This window comes from Solanum lycopersicum, chromosome 2 (assembly GCF_036512215.1).
Source record: "Solanum lycopersicum chromosome 2, SLM_r2.1".
In the NCBI taxonomy this organism is placed as follows: Eukaryota; Viridiplantae; Streptophyta; class Magnoliopsida; order Solanales; family Solanaceae; genus Solanum; species Solanum lycopersicum.
Window position 1 is genome coordinate 48,321,574 of NC_090801.1, and position 20,300 is coordinate 48,341,873.

At 33.7% G+C, this 20,300-nt stretch overlaps 1 protein-coding gene across 1 annotated transcript; it reads right to left on the minus strand.

The window, feature by feature from the left end:
- Window positions 1–8,552: 8,552 nt before the first annotated feature.
- Window positions 8,553–9,123, minus strand: LOC138342122 (uncharacterized). The gene is made up of 2 exons (XM_069294310.1): window positions 9,005–9,123; window positions 8,553–8,874 (listed from the first exon to the last, which is right to left on the minus strand). Exons 1-2 carry the CDS (start codon window positions 9,121–9,123, stop codon window positions 8,553–8,555), a joined length of 441 nt encoding a protein of 146 aa, XP_069150411.1.
- Between the last annotated feature and the right edge of the window lie 11,177 nt (window positions 9,124–20,300).

Here is a 20,300-nt window from a genome sequence, read left to right on the forward strand (position 1 = left end):
TTGTCAGGTATACACATAATTATTTATTTTTATTCATTTTAAGTTATACATCAGTGTCTAGTCTGAACACACATGAATTTTCTTTTCTTTTTGTTAGTTTGATTTGGATCGGATACTATGTTATGAATGAATCAATGGAATCTAGAAAAATTTAGACAAGGGAAAATAAGGATTTCGATACTATCAAAAGAAAAAAGGATTTTGATAAAATTTGAAACATACTGGGAAAGAGGCAATGTCCTTTGAGATAACTATTTGAGACTTTGAATCTCTATAGACAAAAGACACTTTGGGTGACCTATTGGTTGAAAGAGTAGTCCTAAATCCACGTGACTAGCATTCAACTATATGAGCGAATCAAATCCACACATCGACCGCACATTTGAACCGACCGCGAAAACCATTTCAATTTTTTTTTATATTTTCAAATTAATCATCAAGTGTCTCAAATTAGAACTATACAAAACTAATTTCATAAGAAATATAAATGTGTTTTTTTCATGTATGTCATGTACATTTCTATTATTACAACTCAACACAACTATCAGTATAGGAAACCTCTACATGATTGTTGAATTTAAATATAAACTCTTGGAGGATTTTCTGACAAAAAGAAAAAAGAACAACATATACTAGCTTATACGTAATAAAAGTGGTGCTTCAACATATATCTCAGGAAAAGAGTAACCTTAGCTTTGTCCACTCATCAATTGCCACGAGTAGACTATCACAATACTCGTTTACTAAAATTCTCAACTTTCAATTATATTACCCTACAAAGAGATGGAACTAACCAAGACCAACTGAAAAGGAGGCTCGACTCACAGGGAGAGCGGTAGATGTGATTCTAAGAGCGTTATGAGGATGAATATCACAAAGAAATACAACAGTGTCAACCGAATTTGAATCAACTCAACCCTATTAGGTAGACTCTACGTATACACCGACAAGTGTAGTTTCAGGATGACAATAAAAATTTATCTGAAGTCAATCTAGATAAACATAATTAACTCCCAAAATATTTAAATATGTCAAAAACAAATTTATGATATTTGTTTCTCAGAGAAATGATATTTCTAAAGATCACTCAACTTTAGGAATATATATAATAAAGTCATTGGATTTTGTTTTGTATCAATAAAATTACTCAACTTAGACTTTTGAGATATCATTATTTTCTAAATAGTCTTTTTTAATCCCTATTCTAATCCCTCTTCAAAAGGGTTATTGCTTTTTTTTTCTCCGAAACAAAACCCCTGTTATTGTTGTATCAACGTAATTCATAGTTTAAACATATCTTTTGCATCCTTGATGATCCAACTAGGGAAAAACTTCTCCCAGGAGGTTTCCTTCAACAATTTGATTAAATCTTCACTCTCTTTCATCCCTTACTAATAGCATATTAAAGAGCTTTCCCAATAACAATTGCTTCAGCAGTCATGACCTCCCCAACAAATTAGATTGGGGATCCATGGGAATGAAGCAGGTTCCCAACGCTATCTATAGCCACAATCCTGCATATGTAAATAATAAAATGCCATCTTGCAATTTTGTTACTTTAATCACAAGATGATTTATTGAGGAACAAGAAGGAAGACTTTTTGTTAGTAAATCCTTATATTCTTTATACTCAAACTTAGATCTAGAAACAATATCTCTTGGTTCTAACCTTTCGTAATTAATAACAACCAATTACTTTCCAAATAATGTTAGCGCTCAAGTTTAATAAGTCAATAGATTCAGGAAAAAATTTGGTATTTAAGAACAAGTCATAGAAAAATTAGTAATATTTCCTATATCAGGCAATTTATAGGAGGACATTACCTCCACACAAGTTGAGACCGAGGACATTTGAATAACATATGTTATATAGCTTCAGGTCCAAGAACACAAATCTAACAAGTCTCATCTACATTATGTAAGTCTTTTTGCTAAATTACTATGGACGTGTTATAAAATCAGATAGACAAAAGTAGTCGAAAGATGATTTTATTCCTTCAGCATCGAATTGTTAGATACAACCAATAGCTAAACTTAAGGAATCTAATTGATACATAAACTCCTAAACTGTTGGAGGACTCTTCTACAAATATACAACAACAATAAACTCCTACAATAGGAGGAGTTTTCTACAGATACTAAAAGGCAGTAACTATAACAACAACTTATTATAAGATAAATTAAATTATTCTTAATACATCCCCTCAAGTTAGGTGTGGGTCAATAACACCTAAGTTGGAACGACACCTTGCAAAGGCTGGTGGTGGTAATGGGTTGGTAAATGTATCAGCAAGTTGATCCCAAGCATGAGTGTGTTTGACAAGAACTCGATGTGCTTGACCTTGGTTCCTAGCATAGCAAAAGTCCACAGAAATATGTTTCATACGGATATGGAACACTGGAGATAAGTGACACAAACATTGTCACAAAATATTGTGGGAATATTTGGAACGGTGATACAAAATTCATTGAGCAAGTTGGATCATTTCGTGCACACGATAAGCGAAGATTTTTTCGTGAAGATCAACCCAAAGAGACGACTTTCCTGTCTAAAACAAATGAAAATTCTCAAAATTTCTCAAAAAATCATAAGTAGAAGAATCACAAGCCAAAAAAGAAGCAGGATCATGATGGTTCTTCCAAGAAAGTTGAAGAAGAAGGTGAAAAACTCTAGTTTTTTTTTTTTGTAAAGTTTGCAAAAAGACTAATCACAATGAAGAAAAATGTTGGCACAAAATCAAGCCCTAAGTCAGTTGAGAAAAGTTTTTCCTTATCTGTAGAAACATTGTTTTAAAAGGAAAAAAAATCATAAAAGAGAACATCAGGACTTATGAATATTTTTGACCAATATTGGGTCAAAGCAAAGGTATGCATGATGGCTTGATGAAACACATAAATACACACAAGGGGTGGACTGAGGCTCCAACTTATTTTTGGTATAGGGCTTAAGCCATGGATAACAGAGACAACCAAAAATTTTAAGATTGGCATAGTTGGGTAATTTACCAAATAATTCTTGGAAATGTGACGCATTATGTAAGATGGGAGTGGGTAGCCGATTAATGAGATAAACAACATCATGGAAGGCAAAAGACCATAAGTCTGGTAGTAGGGATGCCTCATGGAGAAGTGTTTTGGCTATCTCAACAATGTGACGATGACAACGTTCAGCTATGGCAACACGTTGTGGCGTGTATGTAGATGAAACTGAATCTTCAATGCCATTTTGTTGAAGATAGGACTGAACATTTTTGTATTCACTCCCTCCATCAGTATAAAGAGATATAATTTTTGTTTTGAAAAAATTCACTACTAAAGGACGAAAGGTTTGGAACAAAGAGGCGACTTCACTTTTATTTTAAGTGTATACAACCAAGTATACTTGGTGTATTGATCAACAAAGATACAGTAATATAACTTTTTGTCTAGTGATAAAACGGGGGATGGTCCCCATAAATCGCTAAAATTGACCTGAAGAGGTACATTTTGGATAAAGTGAGTCGTTGAAATGGCAAATGATGTGCTTTATTAGAAGAACAAGCATTAAAAAATTCAAATTTCTCTGTAGTAGCAACATGTAAAGCAATTTTTTTCAAAACAAAGTTTAAAATCCTCGAATGAGGATGACCCAAGCAACTATGCCATAGCTGAAATGAAACCTTTGTGGAGGCGAGATTGATTGATATTGGTTGTCTGGTTAGTAGATATGGCCCATTCATAGAGTCCATTCTTATTCTGCCCTTGTACCAACGACTTCTGAGTATGCAGGTTCTTCACAAGAAAAGTAAAAGGAAAAAATTCAACAGATGTGATATTGTCTTGACTAAACTTGGCTACACAAATATGGTTGTTTTAATTGATGGAGAACATAGAGTGTTAGAAAGACTGAAAGAAGAATTAGGTGCTTATATTTGAGTTAAATCAGTATGAGTAATAGGAATGGTTTTACCTTCGCCCATAGATATTCCCTCATTGCCTTTATACTCTTTAATATTATGAGGTTCAACCATGACATGATGAGTCGAACCAAAATCGAGAACCCAAGAATTGTCTGTTGACTGCAAATTAGAGGCAAAGTTGGCCTTAGCTTCAAATTGATTCTGCGATTTGGAACGACATACATCTGCAGGGTGACAAAATTTTTGGCACAAATGGCATCGAACCAATTGTCTCGAATTTGATCTCATGTTTTGCTAATTGTTGGAGTTGGACTGTCGAGACACAGATTGGTTCCATTGTTGATTGTTGAAGTTGAACTGTTAAGAGATTGATTCAATTTTCATGGTTAAAGCGACGATTGTTCCTGTTAGACTGGGATGTCATGTGTCCTCTGTGCTACTGCAGCTGTGATATTGGAAGATGATTTGTCAAGGTCTTGGTGCTTTAGGAAAATCTCACGATCTGTGAGCTTGTGAAAGAATTCTTCAAAACTTAAGGAAGAGTCGCGTGCTCTTATGGCAGTAGAGATCTCCCCGTACTCGGGGCCCAAGACGCTTAGAATTCTTTACAATAAGTTCATTATCTTGTACTGGTGAATTAACAACTTTGAGAGCATCAGATTCAGATCAAACGTCTTGCAAGTATTCTGTAACCGATTTAGAGGCTTTCTTAATATTTTGCAGTTGGTCGTGTAACCCATGTGAAGAAGTTCCCAGGCTGTCTTAGAAGATGTATCTGTGGCAAGAGTCGGCGCAATGGTGGTATCGACAGATGCCATCATTGGTTGTTGGATCAGTTGGTTTTGAGATAATCAGATTTGGTATTTGGTTTCTGGAATTGTAAGGTTAAATCGCGTAACAATCATTGGTAGTGCCGGGTTTGATCCGTCAAGATGTCCCATGTGTTGTTCATCTTGTATTCCTAACATACTTAGAATAAGACTTTGAATAACTTTTAAGAACACAAAGTTTAAGAATATTTTCACAACTAGAAAATTAAAACTAGTGGCAAAACTAGAAACAGAAACATATTAGAAATACGAAATATTTCTCTTAAAGAAGAATTATTTTTAATCTTTGTCTAAAGAATCTTACTGCTTCCAACAAACTTTGCAGAAATAAAAATTACCATAGTTTAATGAACCAGAGAAGAACAAAAGAATAGAAGAAGAAAAATTAATTCACAAATCTAAAATTTGTAACACATACCAGAATCTGGAAAAAATAGAAAGAAGATCAAGCCCAAAGAATACACAGTGTCCCCTTAAGAAAAGTTATTCCCCTCTAGTATCCGAGATTTGATTTGGAATATGTCATACCAAGATAGAATGATCTCAATCACCAATGTATTGATACCCAAAACGCTAGTCTCAACGATTCACTCAACGACAGTAAAGTACACTTAGAATACTAGATTTAGTAGTAGTAGAAGAAGTCCATAAATTCTATTTTTAAAATGAGAGGAAATCCCTCAATTTATAGAAAACAAAGGAATGTGCGAAAAGATCCTTATTGTGCCTTATCAGAAAGGTCACAAACCTTTGGAAAAGTCACAATCTTTCGGAGAGTTCGTCACCTTTCATAAAAGTAAAACTTTTCATGAAAGTCGCAACTTTTTATATAAGTCACAACTTTACATAAAAGTCGCACCCTTTCATAAAAGTCACAACTCTTCATAAAAGTCGCAATCTTCATTTTCCATTCACACCTTTAAAACCCAACAACATGAGTTGATGTCCATTAGTAGCATCACAAGTTGTGTTTTCCAAGTTGAGAAGTTGAGGGTACCTTGTAGTTTAATAGGTAATTGAGACGTGGGATTGAATTGTACCACATGAATTACACGTGAAGCAGCCGAAGCACTGCTGTTGGTGGAAGTATCATCACCAGCTGTAATAACAAGAGGAGGAGTTTCTTGAGATGTAGTCATAGTGGGGATGAGAAAAAAAACAGAAAGGATCTGCCTCGTAAGAGGCTAGAGGCTCTGATACCCTATAAAATCAGATAGACAAAAATAGTCAAAAGATGATTTTATTATTTCAGCATCGAAGCGTTAAATACAACCAATAACAACAACCTATAGCTAAACTTAAGGAAGCTAATTGCTACATAAAATCCTAACCGATGGAGGACTCTTCTACAAATATACAACAACAATAAACTCATACAATAGTAGGAGTCTTCTACAGATACTAAAAGGCATTAACTTATTATAGGATTAAATAATTATGCTTAATACGGATAACATTTTCTCAAAAAAAATTTATGCTTATGTTTATCTCCCAACTTCCACGAGAAGTACCAAAAGCTTTTTGGAAAAGAGTGACAACTCACTTGAGATTTCAAGTTTTTCAATGTCTTACCGATCAAATCCTTTACGATGTAGTAACTTGACTTAACTTCATAGTTTCCTATTTTTGTATGACCACGGATAATATTAGGGATGAAGCCATTATTATTTGGTATCCAAGGGTCAATCCAAACATTAATATTTTTTTCGTCAGAAATCCTCCCTCCATCTTAATCCTTTAGTCAAAAGATCTCTCCGCAAAATACTCTTTCCTATCCAAGATCCTGAAGATGATGTTAAGAAAGGTTTAGTTTGGAAAATACTTGCTTTTAAGAACTCTTGCTATTAAAGAATCCGGTTGCAATAGAAGTCGCCAAGCTTGCTTAGCTAATAGAGCCATACTAAAAGATTTTAGATCTCTAAATTTATTTAGAATCACCTAATCGATCTATCCAAGAATCTGGTTGCGATAAGAGTCGCCAAGCTTGCTTAGCTCATAGAGCTTTTTAAAAGATTTTAGATCTCTAAATTGATTTAGAATCACATAATCGATCTATCCCATTTCTCAAAATGCATTTTTTTTTCTTCTGTTTGTTCGCAGATTTTTTTTTGAAAAGAGGGATATAATTTCCTTACACAAACCATTGGAAAAAAGACAAAGCAAATGTAGGGATCACAGAATTAAGCATAATTTCTTTTCCCCCAGTAATTAAAAATTTTCCCTTCCATCCTTTTATTTTCGTCTTTGACTCATACTGTTATAAACTCTAGCATCCTTTTTCTTGCAACGTCCCACAAACAACCGGTAAGCCTAAATACATACCCATGTCATTTCTTTGTCATTGTCCAAGCAACGACGATATCTCAACTTTCTCCTCCTCTCTCACATTTTTATTAAAACATATAGTTGATTTATCTAGATTACCACTTGCCTAGAGCTTCGTTCATATTTCTTTAAGATATTGTCTACACAACTTGCATTTCAATTTATAGCTGAACAAAATATAAAGGAGTCATCAGCAAAAAAATGAGATTCGCTCGGCCAATGACTATTCAACTTTATCTCTTGGATTTCATTTTGTTCCTCTAATATGTTCATTATAGATAAACCTTCATAACATATTAAAAAAAATATGGTGACAGTGGATCCCCTTGTCTTATCCCTCTGGTAGGCTAATCCATTTGACAAATCTTTTATGTAATTCCCTTCGTAAAAGCATTTCTTATAAATAAATCCATTTGACTCTGTCATAGGCTCTCGACATATCCAATTTTATAGCCATATATTTTTGCCTACACTTGCATTTGTCTTTTAAACACCGCATTTTTTATTTACTTTGTCATAGGTTCTCGACCTGGTGCGTCAAGAAGATGCATCACAAACACCACATTTTTTATTTCCTCATCATCAACTTCCTTAATTAAACTCTGATTTATAGAATCACTAACAATCACTTTAACATGATTCAAAATACAGTCCTAGTCTATAGGGTTAGATGTAGAGAACGTGGAAAAAATGATAATCACACCCATGATAATGTCCAAACTAAATAGCAATAGGAAGAGAGTAACAAAGACCCCAAATATTAAAATGGGTAAATATGATACCCGAATAAGTAATACAATAATGTTGATGAAAAACTTGGTAGCGTCAAAAGACTACCACTCAACACTCTTTTATTTCTTACAACTCACAATAATATTACTTCCGCTATTTTCTCACAAACAAAGAAGTAGTTTGTGGATTACTCTCTACTCTTTATTGCTTCTCTATTTTGGTGTTTCTTCAAGTGTTCAATTACTACTCTATTTATAGAGTTTTTTTGAAGACTTCATTACATTATTCATGAAATAATATGGTAGCCAATTTCCACAAAAAAATTGGCTGCCAAACTCTACCAAACTTATAAAATACTTTGACTACCTACTTCCACAAATGTGGCTACCTATTTTCACATTTGTAGATAGTAATTTCAACAAGTATGACTGACAAATTAATTGTTGCCAAGATTTTATTTACACAACTCCCTCCCTTATTTTTATTCTTTACTCCAAGGCTTGATCTCAATCTCTGAAAATCTTCAAACTTGAGAGGCTTTGTAAGATATCCGCAACTTGATCATGAGATTTCACATACTTGAGCTCTACCTCTTTCTTGGAAATGCATTCTTGGATAAAGTTATACCTTGTGTCTATGTTTTTGCTTGCTTCGATCATGATACACTAGATTCATTGTCCGTTGACTGCAAATTAGAGGAAAAGTTGGCCTTAGCTTCAAAATTTTTAGCACAATTGGAATCGAACGAATTGTCACAACTTTGATCTCATATTTTGCTGATTGTTGAAGTTGGAAAATTGAAAAGCAGATTGGTTCCATTGTTGATTGTTGAAGTTTGACTATCGAGAGATTGGTTCCATTTTTTATTCTTAAAGCGACGATTGTTCCTGTTAGACCGGGATGTCATGGTTGTCCTCTGTGCTACTGCAGCTGTGATATTGGAAGATGAGTTCTCAAGGTCTTGGTGCTTGAGGAAGAGCTCATGATCTTTGAGCTTGTGAAACAATTCTTCAAAACACAAGGAAGAGTCACGTGCTCTTATGGAAGCAGAAATCTCCAGGAACTCGGGGCCCAAGCCGCTTAGAATTCTTTACAATAAGTTCGTCATCTTGTACTGGTGAACCAACAACTTTGAGAGCATCAGAAACAGATCGAACCTCTTGTAAGAATTCTGTACCCGATTTAGACGCTTTCTTAATATTTTGCAGTTGTTCTTACAAGCTAAAAAAACGAGTGTGGCTCTTATTTGCGTAAGCCATGTGAAGAAGTTCCCACACTGTCTGAGAAGTTGGAGTTGTGGCAACAATCTGTGTAATGGTGGGATCGACAGATGCCATCATTGCTTGTTGGATCAGTTGGTCATGAGAGAACCAGATTTGGTATATGGGTTCTAGATTCGTAAGGTTATCTCGTGCAAGAGGCATTGGTGGTACCGGGTTTGATCCATCAAGATGTCGCATGAGTTGATGGCCATTGAGTAGCATCACAAGTTGTGCTTTCCAAGTTGAGAAGTTGACGTTACCTTGTAGTTTGATAGTTAACTGAGACGCGGGATTGAATTATACCACGTGAATTATAGGTAAAGCAGCCGAAGCACTGCTGTTGGTGGCAGTAGCATCACCAGCGGTAATAACAACAGGAGGGGATGTTCCTAAGGGCTGTAATATTCCCCTCAATGTCAATAATTCTCTCCAAAGGTCACGACTATGTATGCTTTTAAAGCTAACTTGAGATTGCTCAAAGCCATTACAATCATACGACCAAGATTTTGAAATAATATTCAGAACTCCTTCACGCTCAATCCACCTTCTATCAAAGTAAAATCGTTTTTTCTTCCTAATTGGTTCAGCATCAGAAGACAACATCAAGGAAGAATGATCCGATGACTCAGTTTCAATATGTTGCACATTCGCATTCTCGAATTTAATTTTCCAATTAGGATATAGTAAGACACAATCTAGCTTTTCCTGGATTATACCCTTATTTTCCCTGTAGCACCACCATATCCAAGGTTTTCCTTTATAACCTAAGTCAATTGCACATAAGTTCTATATAAACTTCTTAAAGTCTCTAAAGGTCCAAGAGTCTCTACTTCTTCCTCCTTGTTTTTCCGATCCATCAATAATATCATTAAAGTGTCTATCCATTTTTAAACTAATTCTTGCATATGATATCTACAAGTGACTCTATCTGTACTTACATACACAAATAAACACCAATATTTGCAATCAGCTGAGCCATCTTGTATAAAAGTTGCGATGTAAAAGGACAAGAATGTGATTCACATAACTGGATAGTGTCATTCCAAAATAAAGCTAGACCTTCTAATAACCCATGGGCTCCACAGTTACAGCGTGCACCATATTTACTTGTCTTTGTAACCTCATAACCGTGCTTTCTCTACTTTTTTGTTTCACTTAAGAAAATCATACTTGGAGAGTGAAGACACATTGTCTCGTTCAAAAAGAAAATGTCAAGGATCCTGCCAGGCCTCGACAATTCCACACCATAGACCTCATTGTGAAGAGGGAATCCATAATTCTCTGCTCAGATAAGATTTCCTGAAATGTTAAAGACAAGAAGGAAGCTCCGTCTCTGCCCCCCCCCCCCCGCCCCCCTTTTGTTAAAGACTCTTCAATCTGTCTCGTTTTACATACCCTCCTCTCTGCCTAAGCAAAAGGGAAGCAAATTAGGGCTGGCCTCTCTTTGTCTCTGCCATGATTTTATTGTTTTTTTGTTTCTATATCAATACTGAAAGCATTGCCATTCTTTCGTTTATCCCCTGTAGCTTGTACTCCTTTCTCTATGATAACAAACTAACCACAATTTTCGTTATCTTTAATTTTGTATTTTTCTTTAAACTATTAGAAACACCAACTAATCTAGTCCTCTGTTTCCAATTTATCCATTTTTTCCATTCATTCTGATTGTCATTCCTTAGTTGCTTAAACTTATTATTTTTATTACAGCGTTCAAATGCTAACGACTGAGATAAGTTCTCAAAATAATCCTCAAGAGCAAAAGTACATACCTTATCTTTTGTTCCAACTTGTATGGTATTGACTCCTTTGTGGCCTTCGATTTGATTTTTTTCTGTGCAAGGAATTCTCATTACTTCCCTTAAGACCTGTAGTTTCTTTGCATTCATTTTGACATAATTTATGGGCATTAGCTTTCTTTATACCCATCTGTATATTACCCGAGTAAACTCCTTGTATGTGTATCAAGCTTTTTCCGGTTCCTACATCTCTTTTCCTCTCTATCAATTTGCATTTTTTATTATTCATTAGATTATGCCCCTCAGTACTATTTAATCATTTATGTCTGTTGGGAAAAATACTACACTATTGATAGCTTATCACAAACACTGTGTCATGGAAATCCACTGCCTTGAAAGCATTTTCGGCTCAACTCTGGTGCAAATCGTTGTAGCCTGTTGCTCTCCAAGGTTCTACAGTCACTCTCAAACATGTGCACTCGTGGCTTAAAGTTTGGAGTTGCACAAAAATAATTGCCCAGAAATCCTCAATGGGATGACGGATTATTCAAGCCAATAAAAGGAAATAGTTGAGGGAGAATAAATGAAAGATATGACTTGTATTTTTCTTCTCTATGTTTAGCTCCCAAATGATACTTTTTAAATAGAAAAATCATTTACGTTTCATCCATCAAAAGAATGTAACAAGCTAACATATAATTAATGTAATGAAACATAACTCTCACTTTAATGACAAATTTTTCATAATACAAAAGTAACTTCAAGTCTTCTGAATATTTTCTTACGAAGCTAAGAAACTGACACTTGAGATAAATGTGAACCATTAATGATGGAGTAACTTTCCTATTTCACATGTACTAACGACTTAGCGATGTTCAGATAGATTAATTACGGAGAGTTAAAAGATGTAACTTATCCTTTTCATTAAAAGAAAAAGAATATTATCCACAATGTCTCTGATAATCTGCGGAAGCGACACCATTCTCTGCTTTAGCCATGCCCGAAACTGATCCTTTTTTAGTGTGTCTGATCATATATCTTTATCTCTGTGGACACAAGTTTTCTCATTGATTCCTAGTATATAGCAATAGAAAAAAACATAAGGAAGATTCTCATATTGTATTTCAACCTATGTAGTGTCCCCTCTTAATTTGTTGAATGTAGCGTACCCAATCTTATGCTGCCATACTTTCCTTATCCTTAAAACAAATTGAAAAAAATGATATATCCTATTTCCTTTATTTTCAATCCTACTGGGTTTTCCCGAACCTAATGTATAGTGTTCTTGCTTCCTTGATAGTTAACCTTTTTATCCAATAACATCTGATTTGCTGAGCTATCGAGGCACCTAAATGGTTGAGTTACATTTCATTTCCCAAGGAGATATTCTATGTGTGTAGTATCAAGGACATGTCAAATTGACATGCTTTCAGTTTTACTTATTAAGAACATTAATATGCTTTATTTTTTCCCCAAATTTCTCCTTAACGAGTTTGTATAATTTACCACTCAACAGGTAAAACATTATCGGAAAGAGGATTTCCCGTCAGAAGTTGGGAGCATATCTCAACAGCAGACACATCAAAGCAAAAAAAAATCATCATTTGTAAAAGGAGATTGCTTAAAGAAGTCAGAATATAGACTTTCTTCCAAATCTTTGGCTATATGGAAATGCCCTCCCAAGGTAATCTTAAGTGGAGATGATAGAAATTACCTTTATTTGAATAGCTTCTATACGCATTATTTTGATAACCCCATTAATTGTTGTTATCTGTAGTCCCAATTGAATGAGAAATGGTTAGTGGTTGCTGATAAAGAGAGTTAAGAAGCCAGTAAGCAGGAGTATAGGAAAAGGTGGGTGATTGAGGCGGTTTTCCCTAACAAGTTTGCAGTTCCTCCAGAGTAAGTAATTTTTAGATTATTTTTTTTAATGTTTTGTTGCTTTCATTGTTTTAATTTTACTTGGTTTTAATCTGTGAGTATTTTTCTTTTTTTATTTACCAGTCCTTATAACTTGTCTGACCTGGAACAAGGATATGATGATAGTCAAACTCCAATAGTCAGAACCATTTCTATAGAAGAAGAAGAACCAACTCATGATCTGACAGTTCTTGTAGCCACAACTGTAGCTGCTCTTCAAGAGCAGGGTAGTCTGATTGATGCCAACTTATTGGTGAGGCTTCTCCTAAACTTGATAAATGAACGTTGCATGGCTACCAATGTTGTTTCTCTCAATGCTGCCCATGCAGGATCTGTAAAATCTGTGCCCTTGAAAATGACTAAGCCTAACATCAGAGAGAATAAGTCAATAACATATTCCACTTTAGAGCTTGATCTCAAAAATATCAAGAAACTCATTAGCAAATATGGAGTACCTTACAATGCAAGAGGAGAAATTTCTAAGTTGGTTTCCAGATATGGTCATACCAGCTTGCAGCCTAAGTTGACTCTTTCACCAAATGTTGGGCCTTCCTCCTTGATGACTAGTCACAAGGATATCAACAATTACTGCAATTCCCTTATCAAGCAATGTGGAGAAAAAACTGAGTCGATGGTTAATGATGTCTTACAAAATCCAATTCCGTGCAGCTTGACACGTTGTATTTTCTTTAATAAACCTAAGGGATGCCATAAAGGATTCTCTTGTAACTTCCTGCATGATATATCTGGTAAAAAGAGGTCTGGGAGGACATCAGAAGGTCGGGATTCAAAGAGACTGAAGTAAAGTGGGGAACATTAATATGGCATGACTCAAAGAGATTTTTTAAAATACAGGGAACAAGTGACAAACGCAGTTGCAAAACTATTTAAACAAAAGCACTCACTCCTTGAGATGCAGACTTTTAAAACATTAGAATCATATTTTGGCTTGAAAAAAAAAATTCTTTAAATTTTGATGAAGCATTGTTTTGCCTTTACAATATTTCTATTCTGATAAATCATTGCTTTTCTCTCTTAAATGCAATTGCAGTATGGCATCGGCTATAGTCGTCCCCCACTTTAAAAACTAAAATGTCCAAGTTATGTACTTTTGATATTCAATAATGAATTCAAGATGTTAATTTGACTTTTAATCTTATTCAACGGGAATCAATAAGGTATGGAAGCATTTGATAGAACAAAGTGTATTAAATTCTTTCAAGCCAGTGAAAATTGTACTAACGAATAATAACAATAATGAGATGAATACATTACCCTTAAATATAAGCTAGTAAGAGAGGGACGAACATGGCATCCTATAGTAGTACAAAAAGCATTCTAAAGTGTACCGTGAATGCTTTAATGTTTTGCTCTGTCTGGCCTAATTTTACTAGCCATAGTGCTTTTATATACATGTTTAAGAAACTGAAATCATCTCTTCTCTTTGATAGTTTCATTTTCTATTACTTTCTCTTCCGAGTCCTAGAATTGGTAAGCCTTTTTAACGTTTTTTTTTCATCTGTTTTTTCTCTTCAATGTTTATCATTCAATCTCAAATTCAGTTCTTCAGTGTTATTTATTAGATTTTTTTTTATTTTGGTAGGATTTTGTTCTTGCATGTTCCTAATTTGGTTTGATTCGTACTCATAGATGCTTGATAATTTCTGTTTGTTCCCCTTCTTATTCTTCTCACTTCTATCCTTTTTTTTCTTTGGAAAGTTTACGTTATTGATAGTCACAATCTGTTGGGTATTCTGTTTCTGCCTCTTTTATTGTGCATTCTCCGCTTTTTGAGACGTTTTTTGTAGAATTTTGTGATGAGATCTTGAGAAAATTCATGCTCCACTCTGATTAATGATTCTAAGCTCTTAACAAAATTCATTTGCATATGATAACTAATACAAGTGAGCATATATATATATATATATATATATTTTATTGTTACTACAAAACCCATGTTATTCCATTTTATTAGGCTCTTGCTAAAACTAACAGTTGTTAGTTTCTTTAATACAAAGTTTCTACAGTTTCATTTTATGTGAAAAAATAGAGTAAAGGATGAGCTTGAAAGTTGCAAATAAATAAACAAAAAGTATATGGAAAAAAGCACACTTATCATGATCTTCAGTTTCGTGGAATTACTTTTTTCATATTTAGAAATGTTTAAAATATGATATAATGTATCGTGGCTATTCCTATTATACTATAATCGCGACATTAAGAAGTTGTAATATTTAGACGTAAAGTAGGGTTGTAATTATGTCAACTTAAAGAAAGCACAAGAGTGGACAAGCTGAAGGTAAAACTCAACTTGTTCTCGGGGTCACTAGAAACCTTTTGTCTGCGTCAGCTGGATGATGTACAAAATTAATGTTGTCTGAGTATACATTCAAGTTGTTTGACGATGTGTCCAAGTTATCATATTTGGAATAGTTTTACTCATTTTTATAGCATACCAAGAGAATCTTTAAAATAACTAATGGTCGTGCCTGAGTCAATAGCTCGAGTGAGAGACCGGGGCTATTGCCTCAGGTGAGCAGTGTCCTCACAAATCTCAAATGCAATGTAGTTAATGCTAATGTGTGCGCTCATAACGCGCAACAATAGCTAGGTGAGGAAACGGTATGTACAGTTAACGGTCCGAAAAAAAATTGTCTATGATGAAGCAACTATTGTGAAATTTGCTTAGAGGTAGGATAAATTAAGAAATTCCAAGGGCATCTCATATATTAAGAGAAAACAATCACCAACTAATGTTTGCATACCAAGATTATGAACGTGCTGCTGGTGAAGGATTGAATTAAAGAGAGAGGCCTAATGTGAGTGTCCTTAATTGGTAAGATAAAGACTACTCTATTGTGACAATCCGGTGAAAGGACAAACCAAAGCTTCTCTTTGATAAAATTTTTACATTGACGATATTGTATATGTGGTTTTCCATGGCAATGTTGATGCTGAAGGACCAGTAGTGCACCAGGTACTACAATTTTCTATTCATTTCGAAATCTCTATCATGGTTTAATTTTATGAAAATTTATGAACTAATATTACAAACTCTGTTCTCATTGAAGGACTATTGCATTAGGCGTATTAATGAAGTTGCCTTATCTACGCTGGTGGTGTACATATTAATGAAGTTTCCTTAGCTACGCTGTTGGTGTACATAAGACTAGCACAATTCTCCCCTTTCTTCAAGGTTCATGTTATAACACATAATGAAAGTTGTTTTATAGCTATTTGTTACATGAAACATTTTAATTGGATGTCTCTCTCTTCTTCCTAAATGGAAATTCTTGAATAGAAATCTCAAAATTTTCTAGAATTCTATGTTGTTTATTTGATTTTTAATTAGATGTGGACAATATAGTTGAACATTTCTGTCAAACAATTTTCTATTATATATTCTATTGCTAATTAATCATATTGTAGAATGATCAGCCTACAATTTTGTTTAATCTTTCTTTACATTCCAATGTTTTAGCACTATATTTTCTTATTTATGAATTGATATTAATCATTGTGACATTAGTAGAATGATGAATAAGTTATCACAATCGGTCATTTGAGATAACAAACAATGTCCAAGTTAATCTTATATTAAAGTTTTTAACTATTTATATTAAAGGTTTTAACTATGAATTTTTTTTTGTGAACCGTTTATATTTGTTGGGAGTTATGATGGGTGGCTTCTTAGACCACTTATTTTTCATGGTAAATTCCTATGTGCATTCTTCCAAAAACTTTTCAACATAGGGAGCTTGCTTCCACGGTGGTGCACAGACGAAGGGTCCAAAGGACACGTAGCGAGGGCGAGTCCAAAATCAAATTTTTCCATTTTTATTCTTGCTCTCCTTTTAAATTGTGATATAATATCTCCTTTGGTGAATGTTCTTGAATAGTTTAATAGCACACTTTTTTCCTTTTAAGCAAAGCCTCACTATATTTACATTTCAAGTTTGATAAAAAAAAACTAATCTTCTTTGTGAGTGCATGGTCTCACTTTGCTTTTTGCTTTAAGATCACTAGATATCTATATTTGCTTACAACTTAATTTATTGACTTTTCAAATATATATAAAACTTTAGAGTTTTTGTTTCACTTAGTATGCTTAATTCTGCCCGTAATGATATATGCTCGGGAAATTGACATTCAAAGTCCCTAATAATGTGAAATGCTCATCCATGAATTTGGATTACAGTGTAGGGAAACCTAAAGGGACTGTGACTAGAGTTTCAGATGTGGTAAAGGAAAAGTAAAGGAAATATTCATTAGTGAGAGGTATAAAATACGTAATCTTACATTTATTGTTTGCATTATGTCATATTATATGTTTAAGGTATTTAATTTGCCTATCATTTAAGATTATGTAGAACACATGTTGACTGTAAACAATAGTTCTCTCTGCTCTTGTGTATTTAATATGTCCTCATTTGAATAGAGAGTTTATATATTCTTAAGGGAAAAGGGTTTGATATACCCCCAACTTTGTCATTTGGAGCTCATATACCCCTTGTTATAAAAGTGACTCATATATACCCTTACCGTTATACAAACGGCACACATATACCCCTACCGTTACAAAATGGCTCACATATACCCTTCATTTAACGGAAGTTAAAAAATTAGTTTTAAGTTTATATTTATGACTTCTAATTTTTTTAAAAAATTATTTAGGGGTATATATGATTATTCTATCAAAGTTCAAGGTATATTTTAATTTTTTTCGTACATAAATTATTTTTTGACTTTTTTTATTATAATTATTTGAGTTTTTTATTCTTATTTTGTTTTTTTTTCTTTCATTCCTTAGTTTAAAGAAAAAAGTAAAACTATTTTTTTTGTGTGTATTTTAATTTAATTTCGTATTCGAAGAAAAAATTTGTTCATCTACAATAAGTTTTACAAGAATATTAGTGAAAATAAATTTGATTATCAAAATAATAATTATAAAGTAGTAATTGAAACAAAAAAAGTCAAAAAAAGAATATATGGGATTATGTTTTTTAGACATATGGGATTATATTTTTTAGAAAAAAATAACAAATATTTAGATTAAAATAATTTTTTTTCATTTCCGTTAGAGGAAAAGGGTATATGTGAGCCATTTGTTTACAAGTAGAGGTATATATGAGCCACTTTCATAACAAGGGGTATATCAGCTCTAAATGACAAATTTGAGGGGTATATTAGACCCTTTTCCCTATTCTTAATGAAGAGACTCAATTACACCATACATTGTCTTATTTTCATTGCTTAGGAAAAATAAAATATTCTTACTGTAACTTTTAAGTTCTTTTTTGATATATGTATCTGTCCTAAAGCACATACTTTGCCTTGCATTGTAGGTGACCCCTTTTTCGATTTGGAGGAAAGATGAATTTTCGTAGTGAAGTTCTTACCGTGAAGATATTAAGAATCTATTGGAATATGACCAAAGTGTTACAAGAATGACCCAACAATGGTATTCTATGGACTGCTTCAATCAGGTGACACCTCATCAAATTAAAGATTTTATAAAAAAAAGTTATTTTAGCATGAAGGGGAGCTATTTTGTTTCTATACTCAATTTGTATTTATATGACAAATCCTTTTTGTGTAGTTAAAATAGCTTGTGTATAAATATATAATGTTGGGCCCGTGCAATGCCCATCTAGTACCTGTACAAGTGAGAAATGTTACTAATAATTGCTTGCCACAATTTCTTACAAAATTCTGAATTCAAGAAACTTGACACTTAAGCTGGGGGATATTTTGGTTCACACATATTGTTCGATAATGTGCAATCTACTCCATGATATCATTTAAGATATCAAAATCTCAAGGTATCAAAGCAAACCAAAGTTTCTCCTTAACTACCTGTTAGTTACAGCTTTATTCCCCGCTATCGACCTACATTTAAAAGTATCGGCACTCAAACTGAGATTTTTCCAGACCAACCAGCTCATGAAAACAATGGGTCCTAGTATCAAACAACATGTGAAAACCAGAAACTTAACACGAGAGTTGGTTTTCACATATTGTTCATACTTAGGCCCATAATTTTGATTAGTTGGTTAGTCTGGAAAAAGATTCAGCCAGAACATACAAGGGAACAAAGTTGTAACTAACATGTGGTGTAGGGGAAACTTGGGTTTGCTGAGATCCCTTCAGGTTTTGAATGCTTCCATGGCTACTTGATGCCCCTTTTCTGGCGAAATAGAGAAGTCGAATCACCAATAAACTTCACCTACGAAGCTAGTAAATATCTTACCCAAATAGGAAAGAACTATAGTTGATTCAGATCTACAAAGTCGCTTGTCCATCATACTTGAGGGAAGAGGCGGATCTAGGGTATAGGGTATAGTGTTAGGGTTTCGAGAACAATTTAAGTACTCACGGCCAAACCGGTGGATATAGGGTATCGGGTAAGGGAATTGAGGAACAATTTAATCATGAATGGTCAAGTCAGTGGATCTAGGGTATTGGATAAGGCTTTTCAGGAACAATTTAAGCATGAATGGCCAAGTCGGTGGATCTAGGATATTGAGTAAGGGCTTTGAGGAACAATTTAAACATGAATGGCCAATCCGACTAATATAGCTTTTGGGTCATGGTTTTTGGGTAAAATTTAAGCATGCATGGATAAGCCTGCAAATCGAGGCTATCCATCTGCCGCTATCAAGATGCACACAACTTAAAACCCCGCTCCGCCTTCCGCCGCTATCGGGACACAGACAAAATAATGAATATGTCCCGTGGACTACAGTTTAAACTTCCGACCTTTAAAATTAAAAAAATCACAATAATTAATGTGGCGAACTTTGAATAAATGTTATCTTATCAAAAATAAAATGTTTCTCTTGAGTTATGAATAAATTTGACTTGTCTTACAAATGATGTGTTAATTGTGTACTAGTAAGAGTTATGATGGAGCAGTAAGTATTTCTTTATTTTTAATCTAATAATTTTGAATTTGAGTCTTCTGGGTATGAGATCATATTTGTTAGTGGGAGTTGAGTTTTTCTGACGTTAATCCACATTTAATTGTATTCCAATTAATATAACAAACACAATGAGAGAAATCAGTTAATAAAGCACGCTAATAGTGTAAGAGCACGTATAGGCTAGGTACTTAAACATAATTGGTATGCGTTGAAAATTACTTTTGATTTCAAAACTGATTTTTTACATATAAACAAGTAATTATGAATTCTGAGCAAAAGTTTTGAAACTGATAAATACAACAATAACACACCTATTAAAATCTCACAAGGTGATCTTGGGGAGTGTAGAGTGTACACAAATCTTATTATTAGCCCGTGAAAGTAAAGAGACTATTTTCGAATATTACTTTTTTAATAAACATAAAATGGGTAAAATGACAATTACAATAAGTTTGAATTCTAGGGTTACCTAGTAGTTCTAGGTGCTTATTGGTTGGTTAAGTTTGAATTTCTGTAATATCGATTCCATTTGTCAATGTTATAAATATACTAAATCGATTACCAAAAAAATAGATCACGGTTATCAATTTTTTATCCTTAAGAGTTTGATTTTTTATTTAACTGATAAAAAATGCTCTTCTAAATTATTTATCTTGATTTATCCCATACTCAG

Coding starts and splice junctions, on each gene's coding strand:
- LOC138342122 (XM_069294310.1), bottom strand. CDS start 9,123: ATGGCATCTGTCGATCCCACCATTACACAGATTGTTGCCACAACTCCA. Junction 8,875..9,004: donor CACACTCGTTTTTTTAGCTT/GTAAGAACAACT, acceptor CTTATTGTAAAG/AATTCTAAGCGGCTTGGGCC.